Source organism: Carcharhinus amblyrhynchos, chromosome 9 (genome assembly GCF_965287045.1).
Source record: "Carcharhinus amblyrhynchos chromosome 9, sCarAmb.v2.hapA, whole genome shotgun sequence".
In the NCBI taxonomy this organism is placed as follows: Eukaryota; Metazoa; Chordata; class Chondrichthyes; order Carcharhiniformes; family Carcharhinidae; genus Carcharhinus; species Carcharhinus amblyrhynchos.
Window position 1 is genome coordinate 91507632 of NC_137332.1, and position 22772 is coordinate 91530403.

At 42.2% G+C, this 22772-nt stretch overlaps 2 protein-coding genes across 3 annotated transcripts in view; one reads left to right on the forward strand and one right to left on the reverse strand.

Moving 5' to 3' along the window:
• Positions 1-22772, forward strand: part of LOC145348007 (uncharacterized) — a 521035-nt gene that overhangs the window by 433342 nt on the left and 64921 nt on the right. The window lies entirely within an intron of this gene.
• The window catches only part of LOC145348075 (uncharacterized), a 38426-nt gene continuing 22532 nt past the window's right edge, over positions 6879-22772 (reverse strand). Inside the window, 2 exon segments of the mRNA XM_080196216.1 lie at positions 6879-8114; positions 11243-12318. Of these exon segments, the coding sequence (XP_080052342.1) occupies positions 11311-12318 (1008 nt within the window). The 3' untranslated portion in view covers positions 6879-8114; positions 11243-11310.

A 22772-nucleotide genomic window follows, 5' to 3' on the forward strand; every position in this document is an offset into this window, starting at 1 on the left:
TCACATGTGATGTGTAATAAGGAGTTTGAACATTTATGGGGCATGTTGGATCATTGTCGCATTAACACAGTGGGGAATACAACTGAGGTGTGTGACTGATTCTCACATCGTTAACAACACTCATAAAACACTGATGCTTCCACACTGAGGAAAAGACTTCAGTGTGAGGTGTCTGAAAAGACTTCACACAGTCAGCATGGATGAGAATTTCAACTCCAGATGGACTAAAGCAGGGGAAGTGGGTGTATTGGAAATGGGCAATGTTACACAGCGGGAAGGTGATCTTTGTGATGGAGAGGATATGGAGTCAGAAGCTCAACTGGAGGTTGAAGAGGCTGACACTGACCAATTGTTAGAGATGAGAGTGGAGAGGACATTCGAGAGGAACTTACTGAATGTAGGAACTGAAGTCATCACTTGAGCCTGCAAAACCATTCAATTTAGATCATGGCTGATACGTACCAACACTGTCTAGCTGCCTTGGTTCTGTAACCCTTAATCCCCTTGTCTGACAATAAATCTATCAATCTTGGTTTTGAAATTTTCAGTTGATTTTCAACAGATTTTTATGGGGAGAGAGTTCCAGATTTCCTGTCCCCTTTTTTATGAAGAATTGTTATCTGGACTTAAAGCGGGGAGATCAACCAGGAAGGTAGAGAATAAAGGTAATTTTGGGAACAAGATTGTAGAAGATTGGTATGAGGGAGTAGTTAAACCAGATTGATGGCTACAGAAGCATTGTGGTGAGTGGAGGGTCAGAGGGCAGAGAGTTGGGAATTACAAAGAACAGTCCAACTCATCCGGGGGAAGAGTGTCTTCCAGGAGCGGAAACTAGTCCATGGACCCATGTGATCACTGGATCTCTGTAACCATTGGTGGGTTTCTATTGTTGGCAATGAGCTCCATCCTGCGTCACTAAAGTTCGGTGTCATTTTTGACCATCAGAATAGGAAGGTAGACAAGGCACAGAGATTTTAAAGAAACTTCTGTCCACAGTATTCTGAGAGAATTTTCCCTGATATGAGCGTGTGTTATGAAAGTGAACAAGCTCTCAGGAGTGGGTATGGAGTAGAATCAGACCCGGCTTTAGTTGGTGATGTGAATTATAGACAAATCCTCTTCAGGTGATAGGTGTTTGACCAATACTTGGGAGGCATAGTAGGACAAGGGTTAGCACTGCTGTTTCACAGTGCCAGGGACTCAGGATAGATCAAAGAACAAGGAACAACACAGCATGGGAAACAGGCCCTTTGGCCCAATGAGCCTGCGCCGCCATTTCAACATTGTGAGTCCCCTCTCCACCCATGACCCTTGTCTATTGTTATGGCACTCCACATTGGAAACCAGATTGAGGGGAGACTAATTTAGGGACAATTTATTACACCAATCAGCCTAAGAGCACATCTTTGGGGTGTGGGAGGAAACCGGAGCACCTGGAGAATACCTACGCAAGCACGGGGAGAATGTGCAAACTCCCACAGACACTGGCCCAAATCCACGTATCTGCACAGCAAACAGTGATAATCACTGAGCTGTCATGTTGCCCAGCATCTGGTCCAGTTTAAGCATACACTAACGACGTGAAGCACTAGGTTACTCTCAAAACATCCAAGAGCAGCCCTCGCACAATCCACCGCGTGTATGCCCCTTGTTGGACAACAAGGCAGACTGAAGCACCTGTGGATTAAAAGAGAAAAACATCAATAACATGGAGTGCAATTCTGACCTTGGGTCACTGCCTGTGTGGAGTTTGCATGTTCTCCCTGTGTCTGTATGGGTTTCCTCTGAGTGCTCTGGTTTAATCCCACAGTCCAAAGATATGCAGGAAAGATGGATTGGCCATGTAAAATTACCCCTTAATGTCAGGGAGATGCAGGGTAAATACGTAGGGTTACAGGGATTGGGCCTGGATGGAATTGCTGTCGATGCAGACTCAATAGGCTGAATGGTCTCCCTCTGCAATGTAGGTATTCTATGACCATGGGTAATGTTTGTATTCTCCTGTCTGGGAAGACTGCTATCCTGAGTATGGTGAGGGAGTGGGGATGAATCTCGACAAACCTGAGTTCCCTCAGTTGATGATACATTGATATAATAACGGTGTGATATGTTCACCTTACACTCTTCCAGGATTCATTACATGTTCTAGGAATGTTCTTGAATTATTTTCAAATATTTTGTTATTTCAGCTGATTCCAAGTTTGTTGTAAGGTGAATATTGTGTTTGTCTGCTGCTCTAGAAATCTTCTGGAAAGATTTGTAACTCTCAACTTTTTTTAAACTTAACCCAAACTACCTGATTTGTTAGCATGGTGTTTTTGTGTTCACTGAAACACTCAGCGTACAGTAAGAGTCCTGTACACAATGTATTGGTCAATGTGGGCTGGTATACATTCTTCATCAATGGGTTTAGAATTTCTTGCTCACAGGAAGTATAAGTTTTCCCTAAGAAAGAAAGACTTTGATTTATTATCAACTTTAATTAACTCAAGACATCTGAAAGCACTTTACAGGAAATGAAAAGATTGTTGGAAGTATAATTAATGCTGTAATGTATGATTTGAACTCACAACCTTCTTACTCAGAGACAAGAGTGTTAACTGAGCCACAGCTGAAAACTAATAGTATTTCTGTTGGATTTCATTCCATTTCTAAGGGGATAAGTTCCAAGGGTATGCACAGAATGCTTTTTCCCTGCAAACTGGCAGTCTGAACGACTGACTTGATTTAAAGTGGTGACCATAAGAATTAGGCCGCCTGCACCTGCTCCGCCATTCAGTAGGATCATGGCTGATCCAACATCCCTCACATCGACTTTCCTGCCCTTTCTCCATAACCTTTGATACCCTCATTGATCAAAATATTATATCAGTCTTAAATATACATAAGGACTCTGCCCCCACAGCTTTTTGTGGAAAGGAGTTCCAAAGTTACATGACCTTCTGAGAGAAGAAATTCCTGCCTATCTCTCCTTATCAATTTCTCTTCCTCTAAAATTGGTGCCCCTTTATTCTGAGACTATGTCCTCTGACTCTCCCACAGGGGAAACATCCATTTACCCTGCCAAGCCCCTTAAGAAACCTTTTGTTTCAGCGGGATCACCTCTCGTTGTTCTAAATTCCGAAGAGTCCCAACCTGTTTAACCTTTCCTCATAAGACAATCCCTCCATACTGGGGATCATCCCAGTGAACCTTCTCTGAACTGCCTCCAATGAAATAATATCTTTCCTTAAATAAAGGGACTAAGACTGCTCACTGAACTCCAAATGTAGTCTCACCTGTATCTTGTACATTTGCAGCGAGACTTCCCTACTGTTAAACTCGAACCTCTTGAAATTTGGGCCAAATTTCCATTCACTTTCCTGATTACCTACTGTACCTATGTGCTAGCTTTCTGTGTTTCATGCACAAGCACCTCCAAGTCCCATTGTGTTGCAACTTTCTGCAGTTTTTCTCCATTGAAATAATACGTAATTTTGTTCTCCGTCCTAAAATGAACAACTTCTCATTTTCCCACATTATTTTCCAATTGCCAAAATTTTGCCCACTTAACCTATCAAATATCTCTTCTTAAGCTGTTTTTATCCTTCCCAAGAATTGCCTTTCCACCTATTTTTGTGTCATCTGCAAATTTGGCTATAGTACTTTTGTTTCCGTCCTCCAACTAAATATAGTTAAACCTGCCTGGTTTGGATGGTAGGTCTTACGAGGGAAGGTTGAGGTATTCGGGGCTTTTCTCTTTAGAGCAGAGGAGGATGAGAGGTGACTTAATAGAGGTTTATAAGATGATGAGGGGGATAGATAGAGTGAACGTTCAGAGACTATTTCCTTGGGTGGATGTAGCTGTTACTAGAGGGCATAACTATAAGGTTCACGTTGGGAGATATAGGAGGGATATCCAAGGTAGGTTCTTTACTCAGAGAATGGTTGGGGTGTGGAATGCACTGCCTGCTGTGATAGTGGAGTCGGACACTTAGGATTTTTCAAGCGGTTATTGGATAGGCACATGGAGCACACTACAATGATAGGGAGTAGGATAGCTTGATCTTGATTTCGGACAAAGTTTGGCACAACATCGAGGGTTTAAGGGCCTGTACTGTGCTGTATTGTTCTATGTTCTATATATATTGTCAACAGTTGTGGTCCCAGCACTGATCCTGTGGAACCCTACTGGTTTACAGATCACCAACCTGTTCCAGTTTGAGTTAGAGTGGCAGGTGTCAGTGTCGTCTTTGTGTTCCTGTTTTTTTATTTTGTGAATGCAAATTGTTGAAGCCAAGTGATACACACTAAGGAGGTGTTGTTGCTTTTTGATGCTCATGTCTCTCTGAGACATCTCAGAGAAAAGCTGGTGAGATGTTGAAGAACTGTTTCAGGTACTGAATATACCTGGGTGTGGATTACAGTATTCCCCAGAAAGACAGAGAGAGTGTGAATGGTCTTATGTATTGCATGCTGAATAATATCACTCTCAAACAAGATCTAAACTGGTACCGCCTGGGAGAGGAGAGACATCCCAAGAGAGGTGAATGTTCCCGGATGTTCCGGGAAAGTGGGACTGACCCAGTGTACTGGGACAGAACCAGATGAGGTGAATGTTGAGCCTTTGAAATTGAAGCTAAAGAAAACGAACCTCTACAGGAGCAACCCTTGGATAGGGCAGGGCTGTCAGCTGCTTGTTCTCTTTCACTTGCTGATGTTCCCCTTTCCCCTGTGTATGTGCTGATCTCACCACTGCACATTATCACTGTCTTTGATTTATTGTCACATGTATTAATATACAGTGAGAAGTATTATTTCTTGCGTGCTATACAAAGCATATCATTAATAGAAAAGGAAAGGAGTGAGTGCAGAATGTAGTGCTACAGTCATAGCTAGGGTGTAGAGAAAGATCAACTTAATGCAAAGTAGGTCCATTCAAAAGTTCGATGGCAGCAGGGAAGAAGCTGTTCTTGAGTCGGTTGGTGTGTGTCCTCAGAAATTTGTATTTTTTTCCTGACGGAAGGTGGTGGAAGAGAGTACATCCAGGGTGTGTGGGGTCCTTAGTTGTGCTGGCTGCTTTTCTGAGGCAGCAGGAAGTGTAGATTGTGACAGTGGGTGAGAGGTTGGTTTGTGTGATGGTCTGGGCTTTGTTCATAACCTTTTATAGTTTCTTGCTGTTTTGGATTGAGCAGGAGCCATACCAAGCTGTGATACAATCAGAAGGAATGCTTTCTATAGAGCATCTGTAAAAGTTGGTGAGAGTCATGGCAGACATGCCAAATTTCCTTAGTCTGAGAAAATAGAGGTGTTGATGGGCTTTCTTAATAATAGTGTTGGCATGGAGAGTCCAGGACAGATTGTTGTGATCTGGATACCCAAAAACTTCAATCTCTTGACCATTTCTAGGTGGTCCCCATTGATCTGTGGGTCTTCCTTTTCTGATCTGATCTGATCAGATCCAAGACTACACAGCCACACTGATGTCAGTTTGAAAGCCTCTGAAACATGCTGTTTCCACACTAAAAATCTAGTTACCAGGAAAGGAGCAGCTTTTTAGAGATGGCATCCTGTAATATTCACACTCGTTCAGGACTGAATGTTCAAAGTGATGGATCAACATTCCTATCAGTTACATCCCATAATATTCACACTAATGTTCAGGCAGTCTGACTATCCTGTGGGAAATTAAGTGTGGAAGTGCTTTGAGAAAAGATCCAGCTGAGAGATCTGTTTACTCAGGGTTTTGTACTGAACAGTTTAACTGTAGCAAAACCAAACCGGGGAAAGGGACCGGGGAAATTTTCATTCCAGCGTGGTGGAGTACCCTAGGGGTTGTGCTGGGTGACCCTGGAATGAGTGCAGAGGATGGTGTGTGTGGACTCAGGCTGGGTGTAAGGTCTGTGGTGGAGAAATGGCACTGTATTGAAGTTGAAAAAGGAGAGAAACATGAAATAGCTATCACATCTCACGCACTCCACGTCCCATCCATCTAAATGATGACCCAAAACTCCTCCCCCCCAAGGGCCTCTTTATCCTCTGTGTCATCCTATATACCTTTCCCTGATCATGGCCCCTTGTACTCGCCATGCAAAATTATGTATTAACCATCTCCATGACTCTTCATATCCTCCATGTCAACCTCTGCCCCGAGCCACTCCACATAGCTTTTTCTTGACCTTATTCTAACTTAATACTAACCATGACCGACATGTGCCCCCATTCATTGCCCTTACACCACCCATATCAGCTCACCCATTATCCACATTTGGAATACCATATTCAGGTTAAATAAAATCAAATTCCAAGTGTCTATTGTGTACTTTATTTTTTTAAATGATAGTTGTTCATAAAAATTCAATTACTACATTTACATTCCATCAATTACCCCTTATTATCCCTTATAAACACTAAATTCAAATACATCCTCTATATTGCAATTCATAGTCCCGCATCAAAGTGTATATAACTACTTGAAGCTGTCAATCAAACTGAAAGAGTGCATACCTGATTGTGATAATAGATGGCTGTGAAATCTAACCCAGTCAATCCCTGAGGCTCATGTCCACAGAGAGTGAAAGGCAATTATTTTAACACTGCAAATAGATTCTTCAAACAATTAAACCCAGGATAAAGGCAAAATACAATGGATACTGGAATCTGAAAAACAGAAAATGCTGAAAAATCTCAGCAGACCTGACAGCATCTGTGAAGAGAGAATACAGCCAATGTTTTGAAGGGCCATCCTGACTCCACACATTTGGTAATTGTTTTTGACAATGCCAAAGAGCTTGTTCACTTTCTATGTACAGTCATGCCTACTTTTAACCTGGAAGAACAGCTCCCACCTTCTTCCCCCCCACCCACCTCCAAAAGGCAGCTCACCACCCCTCCCAAGGGCAGTTTGAATCCTAGATTGAGGTTCCCACCTGTCCTCCCAAGGGCGGTTTGCAATTCCCCCCCGCCTCCATTCCAGTTCAGGACAGCACACCTCTCAGATTGTGGCTCCTCTGCCACCAAGGGCAGCTCATTCTTCCCACCCACCCCCCAGGTCGGCTTTATCCACCTAAAATGGCAGGTTAGTTCCCACAAAGGTGTCTGGGGATCATATCCATAGGGATTCCCTTCATTCTTCACATCCAATCTATCCAAACAAATCCACAGAGTTCAGACCAGCTGCTGCCGGGTTTCAGCTGTGCACGTCAGGTCTCAGACATTCCTCACCCCAAAACCGGAAAAGTGAAGGTGACTGCCTTTTTACGGACAGCTTTCTCTGTGAAATGGCCCAACTCATTCCTGATCCCACGGAAACAGGAGATGCTGTGATCAGGGGCAGAGGATAAGATTTGGGCTTCTTCCAGCATTGTCCTCATGATGGAGAGGCTTTGTGTCACAGCAAAAATCCGGACTAAAAAAAACAAAATAACTGTCATGGCGGGGGGGGAATACTGAAGCAAAAGAAGCAGCATTGGAGGGAGAGATCCTAATTCCTTATACTTCTCCCCCATGCCGTGACGTGACCTCTTCTGTATCTGAGGCATGTCCAACACAGGTGTCTCTGCCTTGTTCTGCTGCTGGCCAGAAAGTGCCGGCACTACAATCTGACACAGAATCTGCCTCATTTCAAAGTTTTATTGCTTCTTTGCAGAAGCTGATAAAGAACCTCATTCTGCTGCTGAAGAATCTCATTGTTTCTTTTCAGATTCTGGCTAATAGCTGTCCTAAATTCAGTCAGCGTTTGCTGAATTAAACTAGAAGTGGTCTGATGACTTTCAGTACTTGGCACCTGTTCCTGACGTGTGCGCTTTAGTTTCAGTTCATCTTCATTTTCTTCACCAGCAGCTTGGGCCTGATGTTGTGCATGCGCTCATGGAGATGGTGGAACTTCTGCTCCCAAAACTGCAGGCTCCTCATTTCTGGAAGGTTCTGAGCACCTTCCCTCCATCACAGCAGCTCAAGCATCACAGGCCTCCTCCTTAACACAAACCACAATATTTAACTTTAACTCATCAACACTATCCTCCAAATCAGACTAACTACTTCCTCGTGTACTCCTCTTATTCTATCAAGTCCTTGATGTAAGGAACTCATCCTCCAGTCAACAAACGCTCCTGGGTTTCATGTTCCAACTTTACCTAAGAAATGAAAATAAAAAATAAATCATGATCCAGACTTTGCTGTGCTGTCTTGTGACACATTGTCTGAACGTTGGAGAAAATTTTCAGCCTGCACCCAGGGGGACTTCTGATTAGAGGTCACTCTTATGACAAAAGTCAGAGCCATCTCCAAAACAACTGCATTTTATAACACCTCATAAAATTAGTAAAAAGTGTGTATCTTTATTTTTAACTCAAAAACTAGGATTTAAAGTTTGAAAAATTAGATGTATTTAATATTTAGATATATCCTTTGTGGGGAAAGTAGGGCATAAGAAGGAGCTTCTATACATATTGATTTCTTATTTTGGTGATATTTGGTGATTTGGTCAAAGGTTAAACTAACCTTCTTGAAACAATTGGACTGATTGTGGGAGAGGTTGCAGACAAACACTGCTGAGACAGAAAGTGCTTTGGAAGGACAGCTCCCCTGTGTGAGCACTGGAGGGTAAACAACACAGACAACTCTAAGTCTAAGGGAAGCAGGTGGGTCACAGTGTGAATGTTCTGGTGTCAGTGGAGATCTGATGACTATGAGAATGGTTTGTCGTACACTTCGCATATGAATGATTTCTCACTGGTATGAAGTACAAAAGGCTTTGCTGCTAGGTTGTGATTTAATGTTACCACTCCAGGATAAGAAATAAATTCTCACAAGCAAATACATTGTTCGTGGGCAGCTTTGGGGAAACACCTAATAAAGAGTCTGTGTTACTTCTATCTGTAGTATTCAGAGTTTGCCCTGATGTGTGTGTGTGTGAATGAAGTGAACAAAGTCTCAGGAATGGGTATGTAGTAGAATCCGACCCTGCTTTAGTCGGTGATGTGAATTATAGGCAGATCCTCTTCAAGTGAAGGGTGTTTGACTCATACCATGGATAAACCTTGTATTATCCTGTCTGGGAGAACAGCTATCCTGAACATGGTGAGGGAGTGGAGATGAGTCTGTGCAGACCTGAATGTTCTTAGTCCGTCATAGCTCAAAGTAATAATGACACATACACACAAAAGAGAAAATGCTGGAAAATCTCAGCTGGTCTGACAGTATCTGTGGAGAGAATAGAGCCAACACTTCGTATCTGGATAACCCTTTGTCAGAGCATTTCAGATTCCAGCATCTGCAGCATTTTGCTTTTATTTTACACTAAATGTGTGATATATTCACCTTACACTCTTCCAAGATTCATTTCATATTCAAGGAAGCATCATTTTCAAATGGTTGGTTATTTTAGTTGATTGAGAGTTTGGTGCAAGCTGAATATTACGTTGATATTTGTCTGCTGTTTTTCTGTACCAATTTATAACTTAGTATAAATTTACCTTTTCCACTTAACCCAAACCACCTGATTTGTCAAGGTGATGTGTTCTTACTCACTGAAACATTGACCCTGGGCAAGACATCTGTAAACAGTTTATTGCTTATAGAACAAAGGAAATAGGAACAGGAAGAGGCCATTTTGTCCCTTCAGCCTGCTCGACCATTCAATCATGGCTGATCTGTTACTTTAGCACCATCTTCCCCTACTGTCCCCATATCCCGTTATCATTAATATCTCAATCTACCAATCTCTGTCCTAAACATAGTCAATTACTTAGCCTTCACAGCCCTCTGAGGCAGAAAATTGCAAAGATTCGCCACACTCAGAGAACCTATCCTCCTCATCTCAATCCTAATTGTGCCATCTTATATCTAATTTGTCACTTTGTTCTAGACATCCTCTCATCCCCATCAGGATGGGAAAACCTCCCTCCAGTACCTATCTTGTTGAGCCCTGTAAGAATTTTGCATTATCTCATCTCTTTTTCTGCTAAACTGTAGAGAATATAGGCCCGAACTCCTCAACCTTCCTCATAGGACAGATCTGCCTTAACAGGAATCAGTCTAGTGAATCTCTGCCCACTCATTTTATGGCAAGTATATCCTTCCATAAGGTAAGGAACCCAAAACTGTACACTCCATGATAGGGTCTCATCAATTGCAGTAAGACATATTTAGTCCTGTACTCAAATCCTCTTGTGTTAAAGACCATAGAATCTCTACAGTGCATCAAGTCTGAACCGATTTCCGAAAGAGCATTCTATCTAGGCCCACTCCACCCTATCCCTGTAAAGCTGCGCATTTACCATGATCTACTTAACTTGTATACTTTTGGATACTAAGTGTCAAATTAGCAACCCACCTAACCTGCACACCTTTGGACTGTGGGAGGTTAAGAAAGCGGAACACACACAGACACAGGGAGAACATGTAAACTCCACACAGACAGTCATTCAAGGCCAGAATCAAATCTGGGTCCCTGGTGGTGGGAGGCATCAGTGCTTGCCATTGTGCTGTCCTAACTTACCATGCACATGAAAATCATTGACGTTAATGAGCTCAATGTCACTGTGGGCTTTAGAATTTCCAGCTCACAGGAAGCATACATTTCTCTAAGAAAGAAAGACTTGAATTTATGTATCAACTTTCATGAACACAAGGTGTCAGAAAGCAATTCACAGCCAATGAAATGTGATCAGTATTGTGCAAATCAATCTAGAAAAGTATGAGGTAATGCATTTGGGGAGGGCAAACAAAGGAGGGAATGCTCAGTAAACATATTGGAAGGGGTTGAGGATGTGAGAGAAGTGTGTCTCCACAGGTCCCTGCAAGTGACTGGATGGGTGAATAAATTGGTAAAGAAAGGATATGGAATGGTTTTCTTTATTGGATGAGATATTGAATACAAAAGCAAAGATATAATGCTAGAATTGTATAAAGCGCTAGTTAGGCCACAGCTCGAGTTCTGTGTACTGTTTTGGTCACCACAGTACAGGAAGGACATAATTGCTCTGGAGAGAATATAGAATAGGCTTCCAAGAATGTTGCTAGGGCTTGAAAATTGCAGCAATAAGGCGTGATTGGATAAAATAGGGCTGCTTTCCGTACAACAGAGGAGGCAAAGGCTAACCTAACCGAAGTGTACAAAATTATGTGGGGCTGAGGTAGGGTAGAGGCAGAACTTACGTGAAGTTTTCATTTCAAAACTCACACCGAAAGGATTTCTCCCGTGTGTTGATGGATCAAGAGATACATTCACTGTGAGAAAGCCTTGTCTTACACCTCATACCTGAATAGTTTCTCTCCATTTCTCTGTTCCAGCAGGCACAAAGATGTCAGAAAAGCTTTTGGTAAATTTCACATGGGAGGGGTTACTCCCCTCGTGTGGTTCCTCTGATGGACCAGGAGGTTTGACATATTTGTGAAAGTTTTGCCACATACTTCACACTCAAATGGTTTCTTCCCAGTGTGTGTCCTCTGGTGTCTCAGCAGTTCGAAGGAGTGAATGAAAGCTTTCTCACAAACATTGCACCTGAATGGTTTCTCCCCTGTATGAATCCTCTGGTGTCTCAGGAGGGTCGAAGACCTCACAAAAGCTTTGTTGCAAATCTCACACTTGAATGGTTTCTCCCCTGTGTGGGTCCTCTGATGAGCCAAGAGATTTGATGATTGTCTGAAGGTTCTGTCACATGCCTCACATCTGAACACTTTCTCCCCCGTGTGCAACTTTTGATGTGCACAGAGGTATGATAATTGTGAAAATGATTTGTTGCACACGTTGCAAATTAATGGTTTATCTCCTGTGTGAATGCGTTGATGCTTGTGGAGGGTTGATGACTGCGAGAATGATTTGTCACACACTTCACACCTAAATGGTTTCTCTCCTGTGTGCATGCGATGGTGTACACGGAGGTGTGATGAATTTGAAAATGATTTGTTGCATACCTCGCACATCAACTGTTTCTCCCCTGTGTGAACACGTTGGTGTGTGAGGAGGTTTGGTAACTGTGAGAATGATTTGTCACAAATCTTGCACATGAATGGTTTCTCCCCTGTGTGAATACGTTGGTGTGCACGGAGATGTGATGAATTTGAGAATGATTTGTCACAAACTTCACAGGTGAATGGTTTCTCCCCTGTATGAATACGTTGGTGTGTGCGAAGATTTGATGAGCATGAGAATGATTTGTTGCACACCACGCACATGAATGGTTTCTCCCCTGTGTGAATTCGTTGGTGTTCACGAAGATTGGATGAGCATGAGAATGATTTGGTGCACACCTCACACGTGAATGGTTTCTCCCCAGTATGAACACGCCAATGTGTTAGCAGGTCTGATGATTGTGAAAAGTCTTTGTTACACTTCTCGCACTTAAACAATTTCCCCCCACTGTGGGTGCATTGATGTTTCACAAGCATCCACGGCTGATCAAAGACTTGATTGCACACTTCACACTTGAAAGGTTTCTTTTCCATGTAGCAGGGCTTGTGTTACACACTTATCAACAGATGCACCTTGCGTCATAGATCTTATGAGCCTGTAGAGACCTCTTCACAAACCCCATGCGAAAAGAGCCTCTCACCTGTAGGTATGACTCAGTGATTTATGATGCTTGATGACAGATTGAAGCTCTCACCACACTTCGAACCCACTCACTCTTCTTTCCAGTTTCACCTTGACTGATCACTCACAGCTGATCCTTCAGAAATGTTGGTTCTGATGGAAAGTTTCACACAGTGACCAGTTTCAGACCTGATATGTCAAAGCTCCCCTGACCTGACTGATTTCCAGATGACGGTTTCACTGTCCAACCCTCTCTGTGTTGAGCAATGCTGTGAAGGAACTGGATGTCTTCCACGAGTTACGCAGTTTTTCCTTGGGTGATCTCTCTCTATTCTCTGGTGTAGTATGGTGCAATCCTTCTGTAAAACAGGAAAAGGAAATATGATTTCCTCCAACTCCATCCTTTGCTGAAGGGGTTAATTCCTCTGTTAGAGACTGTTCCACAATTAGTGCGAGGTCTGCTATTCCCGTGTGGGGGATCAGATACAAGTCCCTTTTCCTCATTTGACTGTCACACACCCGGTGAGCTGCTCCAAACTTGTAGCTTTCCTTGTTTGGTGATTAACACACCTTTGACCACATGGCAATTAAGCAGTGTGTAACATCCTTGGGGCCCTGAGAGAAAAGGAGCCAGCAGGGACACAGGATAGTAACCATAACCACACACTGCTCTCACTCAGACTGCACATTCCCAAATTCAGCTATCAGACATCGCACTGGGCAAAACTGTCAAATCCAAGCCCAGGCTTTTGGGAAAGGCTAAGATTTTTAGGTAAAATGTTTAAAGAAGGCATTAAAAGTCATTTAAATAAACATGTCTGTGCCCCTCCCGGATCATTAAACCTCACCTTCTCATATTCAATAATGACCCATCAACAAAACTCAGCCTGTAAATCAGAAGGGAAATGCTTCCAATAAACACACTCAATATCCAACACACAGCTCCAATCAAACAGCTCAGCACAAAGCACCGAGTAAACAGGTCTCTCAGCTGGATCTTCTCACACAGCATAAGGGGCATTTCCACACCTGATTCCCCACAGGATAGTCAGACTGGCTGAACATTAGTGTGGATATGATGCAATGTAATTATTATAAATTCTGCTCCTTCACTCACCATCTCCTGACTTGGTTTTCAGTCCCTACAGGAAGTGAAGCAGCTGTGAAAGAGGAAGAGGAGAGAATGGGCAGAGTGGGTGGGCTCTCTGATTGACGTCTCTCACAGCCAATCCAAATATTTCTGGAGTAACAGGAGTTTCCTGAAGTTTGGGAAACGGAGGAGACTTTGAGCAGCAGATCAGGTGGGGATTTAAACTTGTCATTGTGCAATCTGAATAAAACCTCACTTATTGCAGCTGCTGTCTCAGTTCCCCTGGTAAATGTTTGACAGAGATTTCTACTGTGGGAATAACATTCTTCATCCTCAGAGGCTTTCAAACTGACATCATCAGTGTGGGATGTGTAGCACAGCAGATCAGAAGAGGAAGACTCACAGCATCCAAGGCAGTGATGATGTCCCGTGGTGGGATCAGCACATGTACAGACGAGAGGGAATAAAAGAGTGACTTGATCCTCATGCCTTGGCAGACCTCACTGAGGCCTCTCATTCTTTGCCTTATATTCAATTCTATTATTGATCGCTCACTTTGCCTCTCACCTCTTGCCTGCCCCCATGTTTATTTCTAGATTTGGGAGGTAACAATACATTCAAAGACTTTGGAGAGGAAAGGGTGGTTGGAGATGGAATGTTAATTTGCAAAGACAGAAAGGTCAGGGTTTTTTTTTTAGGAGAGGGATCATCACAACAGGATTAATAGAGAGACAGAAACAATATCTGAAGGGAGAGAACCATGAACAATATTGGCCAACATTGGGACCAGGAGGGGAAGTTGGGTGATCAGCAATTTAGTGAGAATAGGGTCGAGGGAACAGGAGGTGGGTGTCATGACAAGATTAACTCAGAAAGGGCATGAGAGGAGGCAGGAGAGAAACTGGAGAAAAATGTGAGTTCAGGGTTCAGGCCTGGGGGGGGGGGGGGGGGCGGGGGGTGGGTAGCATTGATGGATGTTTGTCCAAGCGGGCTAGTGAAAGGGAGGAAAGTGGCAGAAGCAGCTGATGGGATTGTTTCAATTTTATTTCCCTGAGCAAAGAGTAAATAACCAGGGAGCAGAAATTTAAAAAGAACTCCCCCCACTACCATGTACAGAGACCCCACCCAATCAACCTGTTGCCAACGTGACGTCACGTCGCCGAGGGAGGCAACCTCAGTGTGGGGGAAACATACAGCAGGCGAGACCTTGAATAAGATTCTGATTTTAAATAATGCTCCTGACCTTTCTGGGCGGGAATCTCATTACATCACCAGCAAGTGCAGGTGCAAAATCCTGGCTAGCATCTCATTCTCTTCCTTTTCCCCGATCTGTTTATCCAGCTTCTCCTGAAATGCATGTTCACCTCAGCCACTCGCTGTGGTGGACAGTTCCACATTCTCAGCACTCTGTATAAAGACATTTCTCCAGGCTTACCTCATGGGATGTATTAGTGACTATCTTACATTTATAGCTGTCTCATTCTGATCTCCCTGACAAATGGAAACATGTTTTCAGGAGCCAGCATTTCAATAATCTTAGAGACAGCTACCCTCCACCCTTTAATCTCTTTTCTCACGCAAACAGCTGCCACCCTAGTTTTTTCAGTCTTTCCTCATCATTATAACCTCTGATGCCAGAACTGAATTTATCTCATTGACTATCTCATTATTTTCATTCTTTTTCACTTATAACCTTGAATCACAACAGACTCCTGAATGAAGTAATTAATTGGCCATACTTTGGGAAATCTGGAGATACTGGAAATTTCTGAACAAATAAAAATCATTTGGCTTTACTACGTCATCTTCCTGACTTGAGTGTCTAAATTGGGGAATTGTGGAATGTCGTAACATCACACTGTTGGGTATGAAGCTATTGTTACAGAGTCCTGTGCTGTCAAGGTACCGATCATGTTTGTCAATATCACCCCAATTACCCATATTCACACTTTCCAAGTTTAACTGGATGACAGAATATTTACCATTGATTTAGTTTTCCACCTGGCAACTGTTCATATGGAAAACATATTATCAGTGAGGATTGTTCTGTCCCAGTATCAGCAATGATAGTGACAACCTGGATCATTTATCACTGGGGACATGAGAGGATAAATGGGCCGATACATTCCATTCTCATCTCCAAAGCGGTTAATGAAATGGAAAAGACAGTGAGTAATTAAAATGACACTCACACATTCTCTGTTACCCCCTCAGATGCTGTATATCAGCTCCTAATCATTGTCTGTAAAAAAAGATTTTCCACATGTTCATGATATGTCTTTCACCAAAATCTGCTCCAATGTAACAACACCACAAAATCTTCAGTTATTGTGTCCACTCAACCAGCCCTAAAAGATGAGAAGATAGAAGTTCCCATTGATCAGTCTGAAGCTGGAGATGAAGAGGAGCTAAGTTTCCACAACCTGTTGATGGACAGGAACAGTCAGCTGCTTTGGAGGAAAATGATCCTCGTACAGATCATTCAGAGTAACGAACAAGACTCTGAAACATCACTGTACTGGAGAACAGGGAATGTGTGAGGCACAGCAGAATGCTGAAGTGGTTAAAGATGTCGCCCTAATTACTGGATGAGTCTCTTGCTTTGTTGTGAGTCCTGATGTTGAAAGCCCATTTGTCAAGGAGGAAATAAATCTAGATGGCAGTGCTGACGAGACAGGAACATTTACTAGTGAAGTCGACTCCATGTAAACTGACCAAAATCCAGACAGAATGGAGGAACAAGATTTGCTGATTAGTGACATAAAGGCACACACAATGGATGTCCCAACTAGATCCCATGAATATTTCATCAATGAAAAAGGGATGGACGCCATGGATCCCAAAATCTCCTCAAACACAATCAGTGTGGATTCAATCAGACTTTCATGGATGCCGTACCTGAACAGCAGTAAGAATGAGTCCACATTCAGTCACTCCCTCAGCTAGGAGAACATTTTCAAGGATAACCACTCAGCAAATACAGTCTTGGTTAGATGTCTGATCAGTTCACCAAACGAAAGGCGAACTAGAGCATAGAAAAGGCCCTTCAGCCACCATGCGCTTCCTCGAACCCTCTGCTGTACAATTCAAAATCTGGAATTCAATCCATAAAACGCAGGCAGCTGGGAAAAGCACCACAGATTAAACAGACCACTGGCCCGAAATGGAAAGGCTAAAAGCCCAAGAGAGGGAAAGTAACATGAAATCTCACTTTTAATGTTTTTACTTTAAACAATTTATTGCATTCATATAATTATTGTAAATGTTGCATTATGAAACAAATACTCAGAATGCTTCGCACCGCCAAAGAAGTGTAACAGAGAGAATAGTGCCTATTTAATTTATTCTGGGTATCATTACCTGAGAGAAGAATATTGGTCAAGGAAAGATCCCAGAAAAATGTCTGCAATCTTGACTGTTACAGGATTACGTTTAATCCTGTTTCTCTGCTCTTGCTATAATAAATCTTGCACTTTTATCTCTGGGACTCACCAGAATCTGGATTGTATTTATACCTGCTATTCCTTGGTTCGTCCTGCCTGTAATTGTACATTTACAGCATAGAAACACACCATTGGACTCAAGTTGTCTGTGTTGGAATCTACACAATAATTCACACAAGCCTCCTCCCTCCCACCTTCACCTAGCTCCACGTTGTCAACTTTCTCCTCAATTCCTTGCTGGATCTATTAGTAAATGTCTTCATTAGTGTCCACTAGTGAACTCCCCGTATCATTCTCACCCAACACCGAATAAAAACATCTTTTCTACACACGCTCTCTCAAACTCTTTCAGAAATTTAAACTCTTCAGTCATTATCTGTCAGCCTTTGCTCCTCTGGGGAATTAAACTGCAACTATTCAATCTTTCCAATACCAAAACTATCAATAGAATAAGAGAATCTTACTGCACAGAAGGTCGCCATTTGGCCGATGGTGTCTGCTGGTCATCTGCTATTTATAAAGCCACAATCACATCTACTTTATCAACAGCATTCTCAACTAACCACCCAACCAGCAATTATTCATGCACCTTTATCCCCAGTTTTCTCTGCTCTTTACAAATTATATCATTTATTATATATAACCTCTCCCTTTCTACTAAAATGAATAATTTCACACTTCTCTGCATTAAACTTTATCTGATCAGTCCACAATCCGTCTCGTGCCACTCCGCTGCTTTTCCCTGTAGCCCCGCACATTCTTCCTCTTCAGATGATCAGCCAATTCTCATTTGAAAGCCACAAGTGAATCTGTCTCTATCACCTCTTCAGACGCTGTATACCAGTTCCTAACCATTGTCCATGAAAAAGATTTTCCACATGTTCCTGATGCGTCTTTCACCAATCACCTTAAATCAGTGTCCTCTGGTTCACAACTGCTTCACTAACAGGAACAGCTTCTCCCCTTCAGTCTTTGCTGGTTGTTTCATGGTTTTGAACAACTATCAAATCACCCCTCAACCTTCTCTTCATCAAGGAGAACAGACCCAAATCCTCCAATCTACCTACATAATTGAACATCTTCATCCCTGGATCCTTTCCACCCTCTCTAATACCTTTGTATCCTTCCTAAAGGATGCTGTCCAGCTCAGAATGCAACACTCCAGTTGAGGCCAAACCATGGTTTTATACATGTTTACCATAACTTGATTGCTTTTGCACTCGTGCTCCTATTTATAAAGCCACAATCACATCTACTTTATCAACAGCATTCTCAACTAACCACCCAACCAGCAATTATTCGTGCACCTTTATCCCCAGTTTTCTCTGCTCTTTACAAATTATATCATTTATTTTATATAACCTCTCCCTTTCTACTGAAATGAATAATTTCACACTTCTCTGCATTAAACTTTATCTGATCAGTCCACAACTGTCTGTGAATCTTTGATGTTCAATGCTCACAATGTTTGCATCTATTGTCTAATTGGCAAATTTTGGAAGGGTGCACTGTACTGCAAGACCTATGTCTCTAATATGTATCAAGATGAGCAGGAGTCCAAACACCGAACCTTGTGGAATCCCCCTTTACCCTTCCTTCAGTCCAAATAAAAACATTTCCCACTGCTGTGTTTTCTGACACTCAGCCAATTCCATATCCCTATTGTTGTTGTCCCTTTTATTCTGTCATCTTGACATTTTCCCACAAGTTTGCTGTGACCCTTTATTTAACAACTGCCATTTGGAAGGCCATGTTTATATGAACCATATTATCCTCATCAAGCCTTTCTGTTATACTAATGAAAATCCCAAATAAGCTTGTTAAATACCACTCACCCATAACATTTCAGCTTTCCTTAATAAATCCACATTGACCAAGTGACTGTTAATTTTATCTCCAATTGTTTGGAGAATCTTCAACATTGCTAAGGTTAAACCGATTGGATTGCAGTTGACTTATCCTTACACTCTTTTATGAACAAGTGTGTTTACCATTTGCAATTCTCCAGTCCTATGGCACAATCCACATATCTATCTATGATAGAAAGGTATTGGCCTGTGTCTCCTCAATTTCCATGTAGTATTGGTCTCTCCCAGTCACAAGAGCACAGGAAATAAGAGCAGCCATTGACCACGTGGCCCATCAAACCTTCTCCACTATTCAATACAATCATGGCTGACCTTGGATTTCAACTCCACTTTATTGCTCATTCCCTTGATTCCCTGAGAGACCGAAAACTATCTATCTCAGCCTGAAATGTATTTAATACTGAAGCATACACAACCCGCTGAGCTAGAAAATTGTGAGTGAAGAATTTCTTTTCATCTCAGTGCTAAATCTGTCCCTTGTACAGAACCAGCTTAAACATTCTCTCAAAGTCCACAATATCAAGCCCCTTCAGAATCCTGCATGTTTCAATGTTTCACCTCTCACTCATGCTTCTAAACCTCAGAGAATATTAGCTCAATATTCTTAGACTCGCATTGTAGTCCCTCATCTCAGGGATTCTTTTTTGGTGATCAGGAGCATAATGAGAAAAAAATCCTTTTCCTGCAGCGAGTAGTTAAGGCCTGGAATGCACTGTGATGTGATGAAGAATGTGATGGATACAGGTTCAAGCGAGGCATTCAAAAGTGAATGGGATTATGATTTGAAGAGTAGCAATGTGCCAAGCTATGGGGAGAAGTAGAACAATGGCATTAATTGAAATGCTCATTTAAAGAGCTGTTGCAGACATGTGCTGCAACAACAATGTGATTGGAGATGGTATCACACAATGCAAGTACTTTTTAAAATGTGGGATCCAAAACTGCATCCAGTAGTCCAATTGTGGTCTAAACAAAGCCCTATACATCTTTATTCCAGTACTCCCATTCCCTTACAACAAAGGCCCTCATGCTATTTGTTTTTCTAATTGTTTGCTCTATTTACATATTCACTTTCTAAGTTTTTTGTACCAGCACACCAAGTCCTATTAAACATCAACACTTACAACTTTCTCACCTTTTCAAAAATATCTTTTCTATTCTAACAAATGAAGTAAATAACTTTACACTTTCTTACGTTATACTCCATTTGCCATCCTGTTGCCAACTCAATTAATCTGTCTTTTGCAGGTTTTCCATTTTCTACCCACACCTTACCTGTCCATACAGCTTTGTATCATCATCAAACTCTCTGTTTCTTCATCTAAGACATTAAATATAGATTGTAAATAGCTGAGGTGTCAGCCGTGGTTCTTGTGGCACTCAACCATTCACTATGTGCCAACTTGAAAATGCTCCCATTATGCCCAGTTTCTGGGCTTGCTTTCCAAACTCATCCTATATCCATACTAAAATTTTACCTAAATCCATGAGCTCTTCTTTTGCCTTTTGACCATTTCTGTGGCATTTTACCGAATGTCTTTTGGAAATCCTGATATACTACATCTACTGTTACCCTTTATCTCAGCTGTTAGTTACATCCTTTAAAAAAATCAAATAAACGTGACATGCAGGATGTTCCTTTCGTAAAACCATGACTTGTTCTAATCGTGTAATACTAAGTGGATTGATAAGGCCTCCTTAATAATAGATTCCAGCATTTTACCAATGTCTTATGGTATTTAGCAAGGATGTGAGATAGGAAATGTGGAGGGGTGGCTCTGTTAATTAATGCTTATATTAGCACAAAAGAGAGGGGTGACCTAAGAACAGGAAGCCAAGATGCCGAAGTAATTTTGGGAGAGATGAGAAATGATAAATGCAATAGGTCACTTGTGAGAGTGGTACCTAACAGTACACACATGATAGATAGAGTAATCAGATGGGAATAAGTTGGAAAATTCTCTGCTTGTTGGAGTCATACCAGGCACAAAGGAAGATGGTCGTGGTTGGTGGAGGTCAGTCATCTCAGCCCCAAGACAACATTGCAGGAGTTCCAAAGGGGAGGGTACTATGCCCAACCATCATTAATGACCTTGCTGCGATTATAGGGTCTGAAGTAGGAATGTTCAAGCCACACATGTCCAGCCAGTGAGCATCTCCAACAAGAGACAATCTAATCATCGTCCCCTTGACATTCCATGGAATTACCATTACTAAATTCCACACTATCTACATCCTGGGGGTTACCATTCACCAAAAACTGAAAAGGACATATCAATATTTTTGATTTGATTTGATTTATTATTGTCACATGTATTAGTGTTGTTTCTTACATGTTACACACACAAAGCATATTTCATAGAGAAGGAGAGAGTGCAGAATGTAGTGTTACAGCCATAGCTAGGGTGTAGTGAAAGATGAACTTAGTGTGAGGTAGGTCCGTTCAAAAGTCTGATGGCAGCAGGGAAGAAGTTGTTCTTGAGTCAGTTGGTATGTGACTTCAGACCTTTGTATCTTTTTCCCGACAGAAGAAGGTGGAAGAGAGTATGTCCAGGGTGTGCGGGGTCCTTAATTATGCTGGCTGCTTTTCCGAGGCAGCGGGAAGTGTAGACAGAGTCAGTGGATGGGAGGCTGGTTTGCATGGTGGATTGGGCTACATTCACAACCTTTTGTAGTTTCTTGTGGTCTTGGGCAGAGCAGAGCCATTTCAAGCTGTGGCTACAGGAGCAGGTCAGAGGGTAGAAATCATATGCTGAATAACCCACCTTGCATCTCCCCAAAGCTTGCTACCATCAACAAGGCACTTGTCAGTCATGTACCAACCGACTCAAGAACAGCTTCTTCCCTGCTGCCATCAGACTTTTGAATGGATCTATTTTGTGTTAAGTTGATCTTTCTCAATACCCTAACTATGACTGTAACACTACACTCTGCACCCTCTCCTTTCCTTCTCTATGTATGGTATGCTTTGTCTGTATAACATGCAAGAAGCAATACTTTTCACTGTATAATAACACATGTGACAATAATAAATCAAATCAGATCAAATCAAAGGAGTGTGATGGAATACACTCCCCTTGCCTGGATGAGTGCAACTCCAAAACAGCCATGATCAAAATGAATGGTGAAACAGGCTCAAAGGGCCGAATGACCTACTCCTGCTTCTAGTTTCTATGTAGCACACAACAAGCCTGTCATCATCCAGAACAAAATAGCCCACTTGATTGGCACCTCTTCCACAACATTCGCTCCCTCTACCACTTATGAACAGTAGCAGCCATGTGTACGATCTACAAGATGCACTGCAGGAACTGACCATGGCGCCATAAACAACACCTTCCAAACCTACGACCATTACCACCTAGAAGGGCAAAAACAGCAGATTCCTGGGAAATCACCTCCAAGCTCACCTCCAAATCACTCACTATCCTGACTTGCTTCATTGTCATTCGGTCAAAAGCTTGGAACTCTCTTCCTAGCAGCGCTGTTGGTGTACCTGCACCACATGGACTGCCATGGTTCAAGAAGGCAGCTCACGACCACCTTCTCTAGGGCCATAAAGAATAGACAATAAATGCTGGCCAGGTCAGTGAAGCCTCAACCCATGAATGAATAAAAGTATTGGTCTCCTTACTTACAGAAAGATGTGTTGGAAGCTCAGAGAAAGTTCACAAGATTAATGCTTGGATTGTGTGGATTATATTATGAGGAAAGGTTGGATTTGCATCTGCTGGAGCAAGAGACAACTTGATAGAAGATTCTGAGAGGTCTTAACAGGGTGGATGTAGAAAATACGTTTTCTCTTGTGAGAGATTCTAGAAGTAGGGTCATTGTCTGAACACAAGATGTTACTC